This window comes from Mytilus galloprovincialis, chromosome 8 (assembly GCF_965363235.1).
Source record: "Mytilus galloprovincialis chromosome 8, xbMytGall1.hap1.1, whole genome shotgun sequence".
NCBI lineage: Eukaryota > Metazoa > Mollusca > Bivalvia > Mytilida > Mytilidae > Mytilus > Mytilus galloprovincialis.
The window spans coordinates 47,439,124-47,455,447 of record NC_134845.1 but is presented as its reverse complement, the minus strand read 5'-3'; the positions used below and the strand labels follow the sequence as shown (position 1 = coordinate 47,455,447).

Below are 16,324 nucleotides of genomic sequence, written 5' to 3'. Positions count from 1 at the left end.
ACCTTCCGGGGCTAATAATATCAAACACAGAATTATGTTGGGTTCCTGCTGCTCAGTCATTGGTTTTTATGTTGTGTTTGGTATTGTTGTTTGTCAGTTTGTCTTTTCGGTTTAAGCGATGGAGATGTCACTTTATTTTCGACTTATTACTTTGAATAACACTTTGGCATCTTGCGTTTTATGTTTTATGGGATAAGTTTGTACATTTCAATTGTGAACAGAATGAAAAACAACAAAGTTTATAAATTACTTAGAGATGTATTGAACTCTTGCATTACAATAATATTGTCTCTATGAGCTGCGACATCATATGATTTTTCTAGTTTTATTCACACCAAATTTACTGTAAAAACAAAACTAGTATTATATCAAAGAATTACCACATTTGTAATTAATGTAAGATAACTTCCCTGTACATGTGTTTTTGAGATTTTGAGTATCTTTTGTTTGTTTGTATTAGAAGGGCGTCACAACATGCATACAGTTGTCTTAAAAAATGTTTAAGGAATCAAGTGATGCCACTTAATTAATTCAATTTGTCTGCATCATATAAAGGGTTATTAAAGGTACCAGGATTATAATTTAGTACGCCAGACGCGCGTTTCGTCTATACAAGACTCATCAGTGACGCTCATATCAAAATATTTATAATGCCAAACAAGAAAAAGTTGAAGAGCAATGATGATCCAAAATTCCATATAGTTGTACCAAATACGGCTAAGGTAATCTATGTCTGGGATAAGAAAATCCTTAGTTTTTTCGAAAAACTCACAGTTTTGTAAACAGGGACGAAACATCAACCAGCAGTGGCATCAACCCAGTGGTATGAATAGTTATCAAAGGTACCAGGATTATAATTTAAATTCTGACATTGATATATACACAATATTAAAACAAAAATGCAGAAGCAGGATACATTCTGTTGTAGTTTAGATGATGCGGGCAACAATGTATCCTTGACAGCAGAATGACTACAAGTGTCAAATGAAACGTGTGTTGTTCACCTGTAAAAATTTCCAAAAATCATAGATATCGTATGATTTATTTTCATAAAACGGCATTTAAAGAATAAGAAAAATGCATTATTTGTAATAAAACCAAGTAAGACGCTGATGAAGAAGAAAAGGGGGGTATCGACCTTGATCGATTTTGCACGGTTTAAGAAACTTGTTTTGTAACTAAATGATATTTATCAAATTATGACAGGTATTTAATATATAATAATTCTAAACGTTTTTAAACAAATAAATTATGAATATACATAGATGTCTTTAATAAACATTTAATTAAAACTAACATTTAATTCATTTATAAATTTTGTAATAATTTAAAATTAAAGCAAATAACTATATGTAAATCTAAATTTATGAAACTGTTCAAGGCAGACAATAAACGCATCGATTCAATAGACTTTTTGGAATTGAATCATAGTATAAAGAGGTGTCACTCTTGCATAAAATGACAAATCGAATGAATGATGTTCTTTTTTACTCTGCTCATCCAAACATAAAACTTTTCTGATAACTTCAAAATCAAACAACTGAAGTCTGCCACTATTTGCAATAACGAGTTAAAATTGTCAACCGAAAGTTTTGCTATTATTTCATAAACATGCTTTTCTTCTGTATTGGTATAGTTTGTGTATTCTATTTGAGTATTTAGGACAATAGAAAGTTTAGGCTTCAAAAGTCTACATAATTATTGATTTTATACAAAAAATATCGTCCTTTTAAAACATTAAGTGAATCACAAGTAATGAGCGATCTTATAGTAAAATCATTTCTTAAAACCCTGCAAAAAAATTCATTTTAATTGATATCAGTCATAAAGTGCATTAGAATGAACAGTCGATTTCCCTTACAAAATGTTATCACACACAATAGTGATGTTCAAAACTACACAGTAGTGAACAACATGATATGACCTTTATGTCGTGGGCAATAATCCTCTTGTTGTTTTGGCGGACTGTAAGAGTATAGTAACGCTCTATCTATCGCAACGTTATTCTAATTTCATTAAAAAAAACAAATTTATGATCATTTATGGCTGACGACACTTAAAGTTTTCTCACCAACTAGCATAAGAAAAATATACAGTCCCGTAAAAAAATATGAAACAAGCTAAATTATGTTCTACATTTTTGGTAACAAGAAAACCCAAAATAGAGGTAAATGCATACACCATTTATAAACTATATAGATATAGTGGTGCAGATTTGTATCCCTTTAAAATGATCAGTGCGTACAATGTACAATCGAAAAAAGGTCATTATGTCTGCATATTGACATAGAAATACATAATTTAATTCAGATAATCTATATTGTCTACCCTAGACCTGTTGTTTGTTTGTCCTTGTCATTTTTAGCCATGACGTTGTCATTTTGTTTTAGATTTATGAGTTTGACTGTTCCTTTGGGATCTTTCGTCCCTCTTTTAGAATGACCTGCTTATACATAAAAGACTTTTAATACTTAATGTATTAGTCATATGCCATATTGTCTTAAAACACACTAAAATTACTATAAATGAACCATCTATCTAATCTCAAAATAGTTAAAGGAATTAATACATAACTTAAATATGTACATGAATTAACTGATGAACGTATACATACTACATACATATCAGTTCGTATATAAAATGTCACGATAAATCATCCACCAGGCGTGCTTAATACAGGGGGAAAAAGAAGGATGGTCAGCTGAAATATGTAAGTTTATAATATTATCCTTTTGGTAAGTGCATTTATATGGATTATTATTTCTATTTTTGCAGCGTTTTACATTTTTTTTAATACACAAAAGTCGTCACCAAATACCCAAAAAGAGTCTGATACCAAATTTTTGTTAATGAATATGTTACACTGATTCACTCGAAGTCAATTAACATTAATGGTGTGATCAAACTATCAGTCCTTACAGTAACATTAAAACATATTAAGCATTATCGCTATTTTGTGCATTTTTCTTTTGATCTTTTTTTGTGATAATTTTCATATCATGCTTCTCGCTTGAGATGGAAAAATTATCGCTAGAAACTAAGGAGGCCACGTGGCGTTGCTAACGAAATTGACATGAAATTGACAACGTCGTCATAGGTAAAATAGCGATAAACAGATTATCATTGGTCATCTCAACTCGATTGCTTTTCTCACTTTCGCTGTACCAGCTCAAGCGAGAAAATCAATCTCGTTGAGATGATCAATGATAATCTATAATTATTACACAAAAAAAGTTTGGAAAATAACCAGTTAGAAAGTCGTCAATAACCCAAGTCGAAGAATTCATTTGAAAAGGAACAATCGTTCTAACGATAAAAATTAGACATAAGACATAAAATGGCGAAATAATTGAACACCGCACACAATCATATCTACGATTCAATTTTGATGCAAGGTCAAAAGACTGTAGATTCCTAATAGTCCTGATTAGTACAAAAAAGACCGGTGACTGTAAAAAAAAAATGAAAAATACAGCATAGTCCTACAAAACTAAACAACCGGTCAAATATGGTCCAACTAAGAAAGAAAAACATAACAGTCATCATCAATAAGCAAAACCCCAATACTGAGGAAATAATCGGAAAATCCACAAAAATTTTCGAAAAATCAGACAAAGAAAAATTAAGCACCAATACAGTCTAAAGTATGAATAGGGAATATGCAAACCAACATATGTTTGCCGATAATAAACATTGAACACATTGAATTAGCAGAACAGTCATCAAATTTCCAACAATTCAGACGTTACGTTTTGTTGTTCATCATATATAGGAACTACATCGGCAACTGATAGAATGCATCTTTTCATCATCAATTTGCACTATGAATTTACACTGTTTTCGTGTATCATTTTTTTTTAAACAGTTGGTCGTTAAATATATGGTTCAATGTATAAGAGTTAAACTCTGTTTTATGGTGGGATTTGTGGTTTAAGCAACTCAAACAACTTGATAACAACAAGAAATTTCATCCTCGAAAAATCGAGGGAATTTTGTTTCGACACAAATATACTGTTTCTTATAATCATGATAATACATGGAGAATTTGGTTAAACGTCAATAAGAAAGCAGTCCAACAAGGCAAACAATCAGAAATAGTGTGTTTAACAACACTACAGCTCGCCAAGCTGTAAATTGACCCGTGGCTAAGATAGTTGACTAACATACTTCCATGACCTACAAGAAACACTAAATTAAAACGACTTTTTCAGAATGAAAAGACAAAAGGAAGAACACATTGTTGCTAGAAAAATCAACAAGACCGAAATGAATAGAATAGATGGCGGTTTTGGTTGGGTTATCGTTTGTTCCGCTTTCATGACACTTATGCTGGTTGATGGAGTGCTATTTACACTTGGTATTTTATATATAGAATTTCTGGATGAATTTAAGGAAGGAAAAGGAAAAACTGCTTGGATAACTTCTCTCATTCCTGGAACTATGCTAACAGTTGGTATGATTTTTCTTAAACATGACTTTTGTGTGTGTATATCATTATGTATCTTTTTAACGTATTCCTGTAAAATCAGACAAGTTGATTAACATTATAAATTGAGAGTATTTGGTGGAGTCGTGATCCATTTTAGAGGATTTGATGCAGTACATTATAAAACGAGTGACTATATATTCCAAACGACAAACGAAAATCGACAAGAAATTAAATTATGGTTGACAGGTTCTACACCTTCATCGATAATCACACAACGAGCATTGATCTTTATTATATACAAGAGTGACTTTTTAACTTAAAGTTCTCATTTGATCCTCCAAACGAATTCGAGATTAAATAACTGTTATGAAATATACATACTAGATAATTATAAACTGAATATTTGTACTATACTATAATGTGGTTGTTGTGTTTTTTGTTAAAGCTAAAAAGTGGAAACGATATCAATATAAACAATCTTTTAAACGTAGATGCCTTTATTAAGAATGGCGGTAAAGGAGTAGAACAATACGGTTTTATTTACAATATAAACCAGGAGATGTGGTATTATTGCCAAAGATACAACTCTTCACAAGAGACCAAATGTCTCAGAAATAAACACCGTTCTATCATCAACAACAAGCAAAGCCCACACCGCATAGTCATTTATAAAACACCACGAAATCACAAATGTAAACAAAATCAAATGAGAAAAAAATACGCCCAATCATTAAACAAGAAAGTGAACGGAAAGCAAATATGTAAATACAACAAAAAACAACCAATGTATATTACAGACCCCTGACTTCGTTAAGTCACATACTTGTCATTTGGTGTTTTTGCTGCAGAAACATTAAGCTTAATATACTAACAGTACTTTGCTATTTATATGTGAAGTTTAAAAACAGGATGGAATATTCGCTGTATGCCTTAATTAGTTGTATGCAAATTTTGTTAAATAATTTATTGGGTCAACAATTACCTGAAGAGTAATTTAAGTTCAACTAAGTACACGCGTGAGAATATAAAGTCGAGCGAAGAAGGATTTTACATCTATATATATTTAATTTAAAGGTCCAATTACCGGTGCTTTGACAAATCGTTTTGGGTGCAGACTAGTATGTATAATTGGTGCTCTTCTCTCGACCACTGGATTTGTACTCAGTTGTTTGGCTAACAGTGTGTATCACTTGTACTGTTCCTTTGGAATTATTACAGGTAAATGAAAGACAAAAAGTATTGTATATATTTCACATGAATGAAAGCATCATCATGTATGGGTTCTGGTGTTTCCTTAGTTATATTTCCAAAATTTTATTCATGATTGATTGATTCTTTACGCTACTTTCATCACCAAAGTGCTATTAGTATTCTTGGCAATCGGTCTGCATTGGTGGAGGAAGCCAGAGTGACGGCAGACACCCGGTTTCGGTGAGAAAAGAAACAATCCTATTCCATCAAGATATTGGTCAAACGCACCTGTCATGGTTGAGATTCGAATTCGAAACCCCGGTGTTGACAGGATGTTGATACAACGGTTTGACAACTTAGACCATTTGGTCACTTATACCACTTCCTATGTGCATGGGCCATGTTAATAAAAGAGTGGTATTTAAATTATGTATTACCTGATAATGCCATTGAATTGAGATTGGTATCCCTATTGAAATTTCAGTTAAAAATAATTTATATGACAATTCACTGCATAATGCTGCACATTACAATGAAGTCAAAACAGAAGGTATCGAAGTATCTATACGTTTTATATTTTGCTTTCTCATTTCCATTTGTACACAAGACAATAAGACTTTTATAACTTTATGTATTTAACAGAAACTTGAATGATGAGGGTTTGTATGGTGTACCATAAATAAGGTTATATTATTATAAGGAAGGTAATTTGAAAGAAGTGTCTCCTGGGGGTTGATGAATAAAGTTTATTATATCTACATTGTCTAAATTGTGTTAGTTAGCTATAAAACCAGGTTTATTCTTCGATTTCCTTCAGAAAAAAGGATATCCCAAGTAAGATATGAACGTTGTTATCCAGTTGTTTGATGTATTTGGACTTTTGGTTTTGTTTTTAGGTAGTAAACGGACTTTCAGTTTTGAATTTTAACGGAGTTCGGTATTTTTGTTATTTTACTTTTGATATCTATAGTTCGTGCTAAAAAATGTAGAAAGAATTATGTGCTACCATTCGTCAAAAAGATGCTTTGAATAGGAAAAGTTAGAATAGAAGTACTTCGTTTCATTGCAAAATATAAAAATGCTTTTATTTCAATGCTTCAATTTAAGGAGTCAAGGTAAATAAAACAACTGTGTATTTGAATATAATTCTTTATATCTTTGAAGGTTTAGGATTTGGTGGAGTTTTTTTATCAACATTAGTATGTGTTGGACATCATTTTGAAAAAAGACGGTCGTTTGCTATGGGTATATCTTTGAGTGGTTCAGGGGTAGGAATATTTGTATTCGCTCCAGTTGTGCGTATTCTTATTGAAGAGTATGGCTGGCGAGGTACTCTTTTGATAGAAGCAGGATTTATACTGAACATTATTGTGTGTGGCGCTTTCTTTCGACCGATGCCAAAAAAGAGTGGAAGAACGACTGAAAAATCTGAAACCAAAGAAGAAGCAATTGATTTATTACGATGCGACAATAATTTGATATACATAAAAGAAAATTGTACCCCAAGTGATAAAAATTGTACTTTTGAGGAAAATGCAAGCCAGGACGATGATGTACACGCATCTAAATATAAACAAGAGATAATAACACAAACAAAATCTACAAAAAATACAACTTTGAGTTTCTTTTCTAGACATTTTGATTTTGGGTTATTGACAAATCCAATATTTACCATTTTTGTAGTATCGAATTGCTGCACATGCCTCGGATTTAATGCACCATATGTGTATTTGCCAGATCGGGCAGAGGAAAAAGGTATGAACAAGTTGGACAGCGCATTTCTTCTTTCCGTTATTGGTATTTCAAATACATTTGGGCGTATTTTATTCGGATGGATTGCAGACCGAAAGGGTGTAAATCGTCTTTTGCTTTACGGTACATCACTGGTCATTTGTGGCACTGTGAATGTTATGAATCCCCTTAATGATAGTAAAATTTATCTTATGATCTATGCATCTGTTTACGGAATGTTTATAGGTGAGTATGTATTCTTTTTATTCAAGATTATTGACTGGAGCTACAAAGGCGTAGCGTATTTTAATAAAAAGTTGTAGACTGAAATAGAAAGAAAAAAAACCCAAAGAATAATGTATTAGTTCTTTCGAAATCCAAACGGGGGGATAGGCTAATTACTTAAGTTACTTATGTCAGCCGTAGATTTGTTTTTTATTTAACCATGGGTTGGGTATTTATATTCAATTATCGTTTCTCGAGCGATGAGTTAATATTATTCAGTAATACATGGAAAAAACTCACATTCTTCACCTAGATTAATTCTTTTGTATTATTTTATTACATTCCGATGCGTACAAGGACTAGTCAATTTTAGTCAAGGTATTTAGTACCACCATAAAACAGAAAAAGTAATGTTTATAGCAGTACAAGAACGAAACCAAAAGATTGAATGATTGATCACACAAAAACATTTCTCTCCTTCCTGATGCTTGCTACGTTCTTTCTTTTCTTTTAATATTGTATCCTCTTTTCTCTTTTATTTATCTTATTGATGCTTTCTTAGTTTATTTACTTATATGTTTTGGAAAGAATGGTGATGCTAATAATACAAATAAACAGACGTTTTGTATAATTTAACTGTTAGTAAAATAATGAATAATTTCAATGTAGGTGTATTTGTAAGTTTGAATGCTGTGATACTGGTTGACCTCTTAGGATTAGCACGTTTAAATAAAGCATTGGGACTGCTAATGATGTTCCAGGGAATTGCAACTTTCATAGGTCCACCTTTATGTGGTAAGAGTTACGTGTATAACATGTATTAGATCTATACAAAACGGATATACGTCAATGAAAAAGTAAACTTAACAAAAAAGAAATTTATACTTCAACATACAGTCTTCAAAAATATAGATTTGAAATATTATTGAAAAGATGCTACATGCACTAAAAAGAATGAAAAATGCAGTTATAATTGACCCGTTGAGATATATTTGTTCATTCATTAGCATGTTTAGATGGTTAATTAGAAATTAAAATATACAGAGACGGCAAGTTTACTATACAAACTTGAAGCTGAAACCAACGGAAATGCAAAAATAATAACATCAGTAAAATCAAGGTTTTTTATGATTTGTTTTAGAACTTAAAATAGACCCGTCAGGATGGGAAAAATGGAACATACAATTAGTATGAATACAAGATTAGTACTAAAAAAAGACCCGTCAGGATGGGTAAAATCGAACATACAGTTAGTAGGAATACAAGACATGTGAGTATACGTCAATGTGATGGCAATCCAATGAAAGGAATGACACTCTAGATGGTAACATACAGTCTTAAATAATGGAAAGTCTATGCACTCTTTCAAGCACAAAATTGTGTATAAATTCAACAGAAACTGTCTGACGTAAACAACCAATTCTTCAAATAACAAAATTCCTCAAGATATGACATACGACAAATAACGATGTTGTTCCTGACATGAGACAGGCACGTAAAAATTGGCAGGGTTAAACCAGTTATTAAAGATCTCAAAACTTCCAAATTAAATCTCTATCAGTATATTAACAAAGCAATATAAATTATTCGTTCTTAAAAATCATTGATCATTTTTCAGTCTTGTGTTCTGAGTTTTTAACTTATCATTTGCTCATTGACAAACTTAAAATTCACCCAAATGTATTATTATATAAAAATATTACTTCCAGGTTGGTTATATGATGGAACCGGAAGTTACAACATTCCGTTTTATTTTATTGGCGCTCTTATTATATTTGGCGGCGTGGAGTTATGTCTTATTCCTCTCTGCAAAAGAAGATTGTCAAGGAATATATAATGCATTATGGGAAAATAGCAAGATAACTGTTTATAATAATAATTGTTCTTACTATTTGTGTGTTAAAAGGAACACTGCTGAAAACAGCTCCTATATTAGTATTTTGTTTGCATAAATAACAACATAAGAATAATTGATGTCGAATGATTGCCAATGGGACAGAAAACAAGCAGAAACTAAACGAAGAAACTTAATGTAACCGTAGGACCATTAAAACTTCAGATTGCTAGTTGTTTCTGTATTCTGTTTGTATAAGGCAACAATGTTAACAACAATTCACATCGCATGGTGATTTCAACTTCCAAATTTCCAACTCACTAGAAACATATTTTTGCGGTCTTTGACATTTAGATAGTAGAAGTCGACCAGTTTGAGTATTAACTGATTGCAACATATGAATGAAGATGCTGGATTCAAATGGATGGTGATGCTTTCATAACACAAGACGCTTACCCAGTCAAAGAGACCGGTCTCACTCCTTTTGGATTTCATGAGATGATATAGATTCTACCACGTGATCCCTTTGATTGCGATATATCGTCCAATCAAGATAGTTCAATATGAGGTATGTATTATAAAGAGTGAATAATAATGGTAGTCGACAGTATATAATAAAATCTGTTTATCAAATATTACCGTTTCAATATGCAAGAACATGCCTTTGGAATACATCTGATGCGGTTAGTGCGGGGCCTAATATCTTGAATCGTTAATTGCGTGTACTTTTGAAAAGTTCAAAACAGAAAAACAATAACAGTACATCCACGTTTTTCGTGTGACAATCTAGATTTTTAAATCCTAATCTTTATGAAATACTGAACACGTACAACTAAAACAGATCGTTATAATAATTTCAATAATTCAGCACTGGCATGTATTTTAGCTACTTGAATGACTATGACTATGACAATTCACTTAAAGGTTAAAACATATTTGGGTCTATGTTTGTTACCTTACCCTTCCATAACATTTGAATTCCTACTCAAGTTTTAATGAAGTTACCATTCCTTAATCCTTAGCAATGTTATTCAGATCCTACCAAAATTAGCATTGCTGGCTCAATTTTCTTAAAATTACCAATTCAGGGGCAGCAGCCCATTAACAAGTTGCCCGTTTGGTCTGAAAATTTCAGGGCAGATAGATCTTGACCTAATAAACAATTTTATCCACAACAGAGATTATCTAAATACTTTGGTTTCAGAGATATGAGCCAAAAACTGCATTTTACCCTATGTACTATTTTTAGCCATGTCGGCCATCTTAGTTCACGGGCTGGGTCATCGGACACATTTTAAAAACTAGATATCCTTATGATAATTGTGGACAAGTTTGGTTAAATTTGTCTAAGTAGCTTCAGAGGAGAAGATTTTTGTAAAAGATAACAAAAATTTACAAAAATAAAATTGTTAAAAACTGACTATTTAGGGCAATTACTCCTTAAGGGGTCAATTGACCATTTTGGTCATGTTGAATTATTTGTAGATCTTACTTTGCTAAACATTATTGCTATTTACAGTTTATTTCTATCTATAATAATATTTAAGATAATAACCAAAAAACAGCAAAATTTCCTTAAAATTTCCAACAGCGTGTTCTCCGATTCATTTGAAAATTTCAAGGCGGATAGATCTTGACGTGATAAACCATTTTACCCTTGTCAGATTTGCTCTAAATGCTTTGGTTTCAGATATAAAAGCCAAATTCTACATTTTATCCCTATGTTCTATTTTCAGCCATGGCGGCCGTCTTTGTTGGTTGGCCAGGTCACCGGACACATTTTTAAAACTAAATACCCCAATGATGATTGTGGATAAGTTTGGTTATATTTGGATTAGTAGTTTCAGAGAAGAAGATTTTTGTAAAATTTAACGACAACAGACGACGACCGAAAAAAAAACATACGGACCCCCCCCTTTTTTTTGACGTTTAAGTGGTTGCTAACGCTCGTACTTAATTACGAAGAAAGGGACTATCATTCTCTTGCATATACAAAGATCTTTCTTAAAAACTGAACAACACTAAATATAAGTTTCTCCCATTTTAAAAGAAATTAAAAGACTATCAAGCAAACATTTCATTATGTCAAATAAATAATATAAAAATTTGAAAAGAGATAACAGACTTGAGTTTAAAAAAGTATGTACCTGGTATATTAATATATGTAAAATAAATATGTTAACCTATAAAGTTAAAACACTTTCTTTACATTAACAACATACATGGACATGTAATACAAAAGTAATTTACCAGCCCAGTAGTCAACACTAGTCAACACTTCGGTGTTGACATGAATATCAATGATGTGGTCATTTTTATGAATTTCCTGCTTTCAAAACTTTGAATTTTTCGTAAAACTAATGATTTTCTTATCCCAGGCATAGATTACCTTAGCCGTATTTGACACAACTTTTTGGAATTTTGGATCCTCAATGCTCTTCAACTTTGTACTTGTTTTGCTTTATAACTATTTTGATATGAGCGGCACTGATATGCCTTATGTAGACGAAACGCGCGTCTGGCGTACTAAATTATAATCCTGGTACCTTTGATAATTTTTAGCATGACATGCTTTATTCAAAGTAATTATTTAAATTACCATTATTTATAGAATAACTAATCGAAGAATTCAAATAGAGAAAAATATTCAACGAGTGACCGAACAACACATTAATTCACGAATGCGCGTAGCGCATGAGTTAATTATCAGTGTTGTTCGGTCACGAGTTGAATATTTTTCGATATTTTAATTCTTTAATTAGTTATTCTTTTTATTACATTGGCAAATGGCTTTTTTAAAGAAATTAACGTAAAACATGTAAGGAACTATATCTTTTTCCTACGCATTCACAATTTGTTTTGATCCACCGTTATTGACGTCTTGACGACGCCTATTGTTTTATGACGTCTTAGAGTGAAATAACCACGTTTATTTCACATGTGAAATTATCGGTTTTAATTTATTTAACTGGAAAATCAATGTAATGCATTGCAACCAATGTAATAAATGTATTTAGATAAATGCTCAATTACACATTACATTAAATTACATGGAAAATTGTAATGCATTGTAATGCATTACACTAAATTAACATTACATTTTAATTCACTCCATCCCTGCTTCAAATAGAATAAATGTACATTGTTTCTTTTCAGAACATACTTTGAGCATGGACATAAAAAATATAAATCATACAATTGAGAGATTTAACTACTTTTTTCTGGTTACACGAAGATGCATTTGAACCATTGTCAATTAACTATTGGGAATTATTCGTGACATACATTTTCTATTGTAAGAGACGTCAACCGAAGACAAGAGTTCTAGTAATTATTTTTGACATCATTATTCAAAACAAATGGTATACTTATTAAAAGAAAGTTAAGAATGTTGGGAATCGTATCTCTGTTTTAACTTAAGTAAAATAATTTCTAATGTTTTCATCGCATTGTCCCGATAAGACTATCATGTGTATAATCTTAAAAATTGCATCAACACTTTTTATAAATTTCATTTGAGATGAAAACCTTTAAAAAAAACAACCTATTTTTGTATTATCTCTTGTAAACAATGATACAAAGGGATTACATATAAATATCATATAAACCTGTTCTCTACTGTTTAAAAGTTAACACACCATAATGAACTAATGAATAGACAAGTGAACTTTCTGAAAAGATGGTAGTGTCTAATGTTGAATTTGATGAAAATATCAGTACTAAATCAGCTATTTTATCAAAATAATAATCGCTTTATTCAGTATCGAATCATTCAGTGGTGGTCGTTTGTTTAAATGTTACATATTGGTTTTTCGTTAATTGTTTTATATAAATAAGGCCGTTAGTTTGCTCGTTTGAATTGTCTTACATTTTCATATCGGGGCCTTTTATAGCTGACTATGCGGTATGGGCTTTGCTCATTGTTTGAGGCCGTACGGTGACCTATAGTTGTTAATTTCTGTATTATTTTGGTCTCTTCTGGACAGTGGTCTCATTGGCAATCATACCACATCTTCTTTTTTTTTTATGTTAACCATTATATAAAACAAGTGACGTCGCATGGTTGTCAATAAAACCACCGTCACTGTCACTAAAAACCAAAGTAAAAAATATTGGAAGCAGTACGAGTCACTTTACTGAATTCAACAATGAAGAATTCAAATACTATATCGGCAGCTATAAAAGACCACGAGTTGACAAAATGTGACACAGTTCAAAGGAGAAACAAACGACATGGTGGATTGAAGAACATTTGCATGTTCGTTGATATTACATTTCATGGTCTTGCAAATGTTTACATATATTTATAAGGAAAATTTGCAATTCGTGTACAATCAAATTCGTTGTTCCTCTGTACCAACAAAATCCACGAAAATAGGTATACAGCGAATAGGACTAAACACTCTTTAAAAAGTTATCCATGTTATCTCTGATTCAAATGTGAATCAGAACCAGTCCTTCAACCAATTAATGCAATGTTTTAGGTTGCATTTCTGTTAATATTGACAATGCAATTTCCCATAGGAACTTCTTTACGGCTAAAACTGTACCATTTTACTATGAAGTTTTTATATTTTTTTTTATTCTTGAATTGAAAGTTCACATATGCACTACAATTTTGTTCAAAGGTCAAAATATAGGGCTGTGCGGCATATTTTCAACGTTTATATGCCCTGAACTTTTTAGAGTTTAAACTATCACTAATTTTCTTCACTACCCCTACCTCGAATGAAGGGTTACCACAGATTTCAATGTAAACAATATGCACACGTATATTTACTGGTAACATTTCCAAGTTATGTCTCTATGAGATGGAACACAGAGAGTATAACTGGGAACCAGTATGTACACAAAATTAATTTTCTATGAATATTCTAGATCTCCCTAGAAGAGGCGTGGTTTGGGAAACAGCTGTATTTACAAAGTGCAACATATAAGTAGTAATCAACGTGGAATTATGAAATACTATATCGTTAAAGTTATAAGAAACCTCAAATTAAAAATAAGTAATGCATATGTTTTTTTATAACTCAATGGATAGTTTTCAATATAAAACTTATGTACATATACTTTTCTCTGAAGAAAATTGTTTAATTTGTTTATATTTAGAAGAAGTTTACTTTAAATTAATTGCTTCCTCCAGGAAGCAATTCCCCGACATATTTTCCGTATGCAAAGTGACCTCAGTGTGACCCATCTCGTAAAAATCCGGTGATCGCAATACTTATGAATGTCTTTCAAATAAACCATAATTATCTGAATGTACATGTTTAACACGTGCTCAATATCCATGCCTTTTGTTGATTGTTGAAAAACAGGTGACAATCGTTAATCTTCGGCTTCAAAACACAAACTTTAGTAACCTGCCATATTTTTACACCACTGACCGATTGAAAAAAAAATTGAGGATTATACAAAATTTGTGCGAAAAAAAATGATAAAATGGTGCACAGAAGACTAAGTTTATGATGTTTGTATGCATTGGTACAAGAATTGTAATAACATTACTTTTCACCGGTCACTTGTTTCATATGACTTTTAAAGCAGTCAGTTTGTTAAAAATATGTTCCACACATCGTAGGTGTATTATTGACTTGCAAGTAAATATTTTACATCATTGAACCAGATTTCATGTCAGCTTAAGTAAAAACCTTATTCATATACGCATGGGCTGTACATGTACTCGGCAAGTTTGGAAATTCAAAGAAAACAACTGGCAACATTGAAAGTTAAATAAGGATGGACCTTTTTGTATACTGATTCGATCCACAAAAATCATTCTCACACAGGTAAAAACGATAAGAAAATAGGTTTTACCTACAATTTTGAATAAAACAAATAAGAAAAATCAATGTACGTGTGTAAATCTATATTCATATGTATAGGAACATGACAGATGTCCCATTCGTTTGATTGTTTCAGCGTTTGGTTTTTCCATCTGATTAGGGCCTATACATTTTGAATTTTTCATCGGAGTTCCGAATTTGTGTTATTTAACTGTTTTTCAACATCAACTTGCGACTCTTAAACTGTTTCGAGCATTACCACAGATTTCTGATCCGAGTCAAGGAGAAACTTTAAGCAAAACTTACCGTATTTGCTGCATTTTTATGCAACTGTCCTTAGTCTAAGTTTTGTCCCAGACATTTTGAGACCCTTTATAGCTTGCTGTTTACTTATACTAGTTACAAGTAATGTCCGATGTAGATGGAAAGGCATCTAAGACAATTCAATGGAGATTATGTAACGCATTATAAATAATTATTCAATTATTCAGTTCAAGATGTAATGTCATCAGCAAGTTACAGTTATACAATAAGACATAAATATTCTGCAATTAAAAATGGGTATGACATGTCTTGGTGAACAGAGCAAAACACTTCATCAGTTGATAAAGTAAAGACATATCAAACAACAATGTTAATACCATTTTGTTTTGATCAATATTATCAGAACCTATGACTTTAGGTTTACCAAAAAAAAAAATATAATCGTTCGCTTTTACTTCTCATGCCCCATCTAAACAAGTTGCATTTTTTTTCTTAAAATTTTCAAATTGGTCGCTGGCTTCTATTTCTGGAGTTAAACAATTCGTAAAATAAGAAATTAAATTGGCGTGGCTTAATGCAGTTGTAACGAAATTTATGAATGACAACTAACCTGTGTTCTACTTCCTGGTATCACCTGTTCTACGATCAATAAAAACATTAAAATCAGATACACACAAAACTTGGAGTTCCTTACTTTCTGAATGATGGGTAATATTTCATATTAATAGACAGTAGATTTAAATAAAGGAAACAGTAGTATACCGCTGATCGAAACTCAAAAATCGATAGACAAAAACAAATCCAGGTTACAAACTAAAACTGAAGGAAACGCATTAAACATAAGAGGAGAACAACGACACAACA

General features: G+C 31.6%; 1 protein-coding gene across 2 annotated transcripts; it reads left to right on the top strand.

The window, feature by feature from the left end:
- The first annotated feature begins 2,620 nt into the window (after positions 1–2,620).
- Positions 2,621–10,087, top strand: LOC143043329 (monocarboxylate transporter 12-like). Of its 2 annotated transcripts, none has more exons than XM_076215696.1 (6): positions 2,621–2,710; positions 4,212–4,453; positions 5,504–5,647; positions 6,785–7,375; positions 8,246–8,371; positions 9,286–10,087. In XM_076215696.1, the coding sequence occupies exons 2-6, from the start codon at positions 4,213–4,215 to the stop codon at positions 9,411–9,413; spliced, it is 1,230 nt and encodes a 409-aa protein (XP_076071811.1). In that variant the 5' UTR covers positions 2,621–2,710; position 4,212; the 3' UTR covers positions 9,414–10,087. The 2 variants fall into 2 exon arrangements, with proteins under 2 accessions (XP_076071811.1, XP_076071810.1); XM_076215695.1 differs by having other exon boundaries at positions 6,785–7,597.
- Positions 10,088–16,324: the final 6,237 nt, after the last annotated feature.

Coding starts and splice junctions, on each gene's coding strand:
- LOC143043329 (XM_076215695.1), top strand. CDS start 4,213: ATGAAAAGACAAAAGGAAGAACACATTGTTGCTAGAAAAATCAACAAG. Junction 7,598..8,245: donor TGTTTACGGAATGTTTATAG/GTGAGTATGTAT, acceptor ATTTCAATGTAG/GTGTATTTGTAAGTTTGAAT. Junction 8,372..9,285: donor CATAGGTCCACCTTTATGTG/GTAAGAGTTACG, acceptor TATTACTTCCAG/GTTGGTTATATGATGGAACC.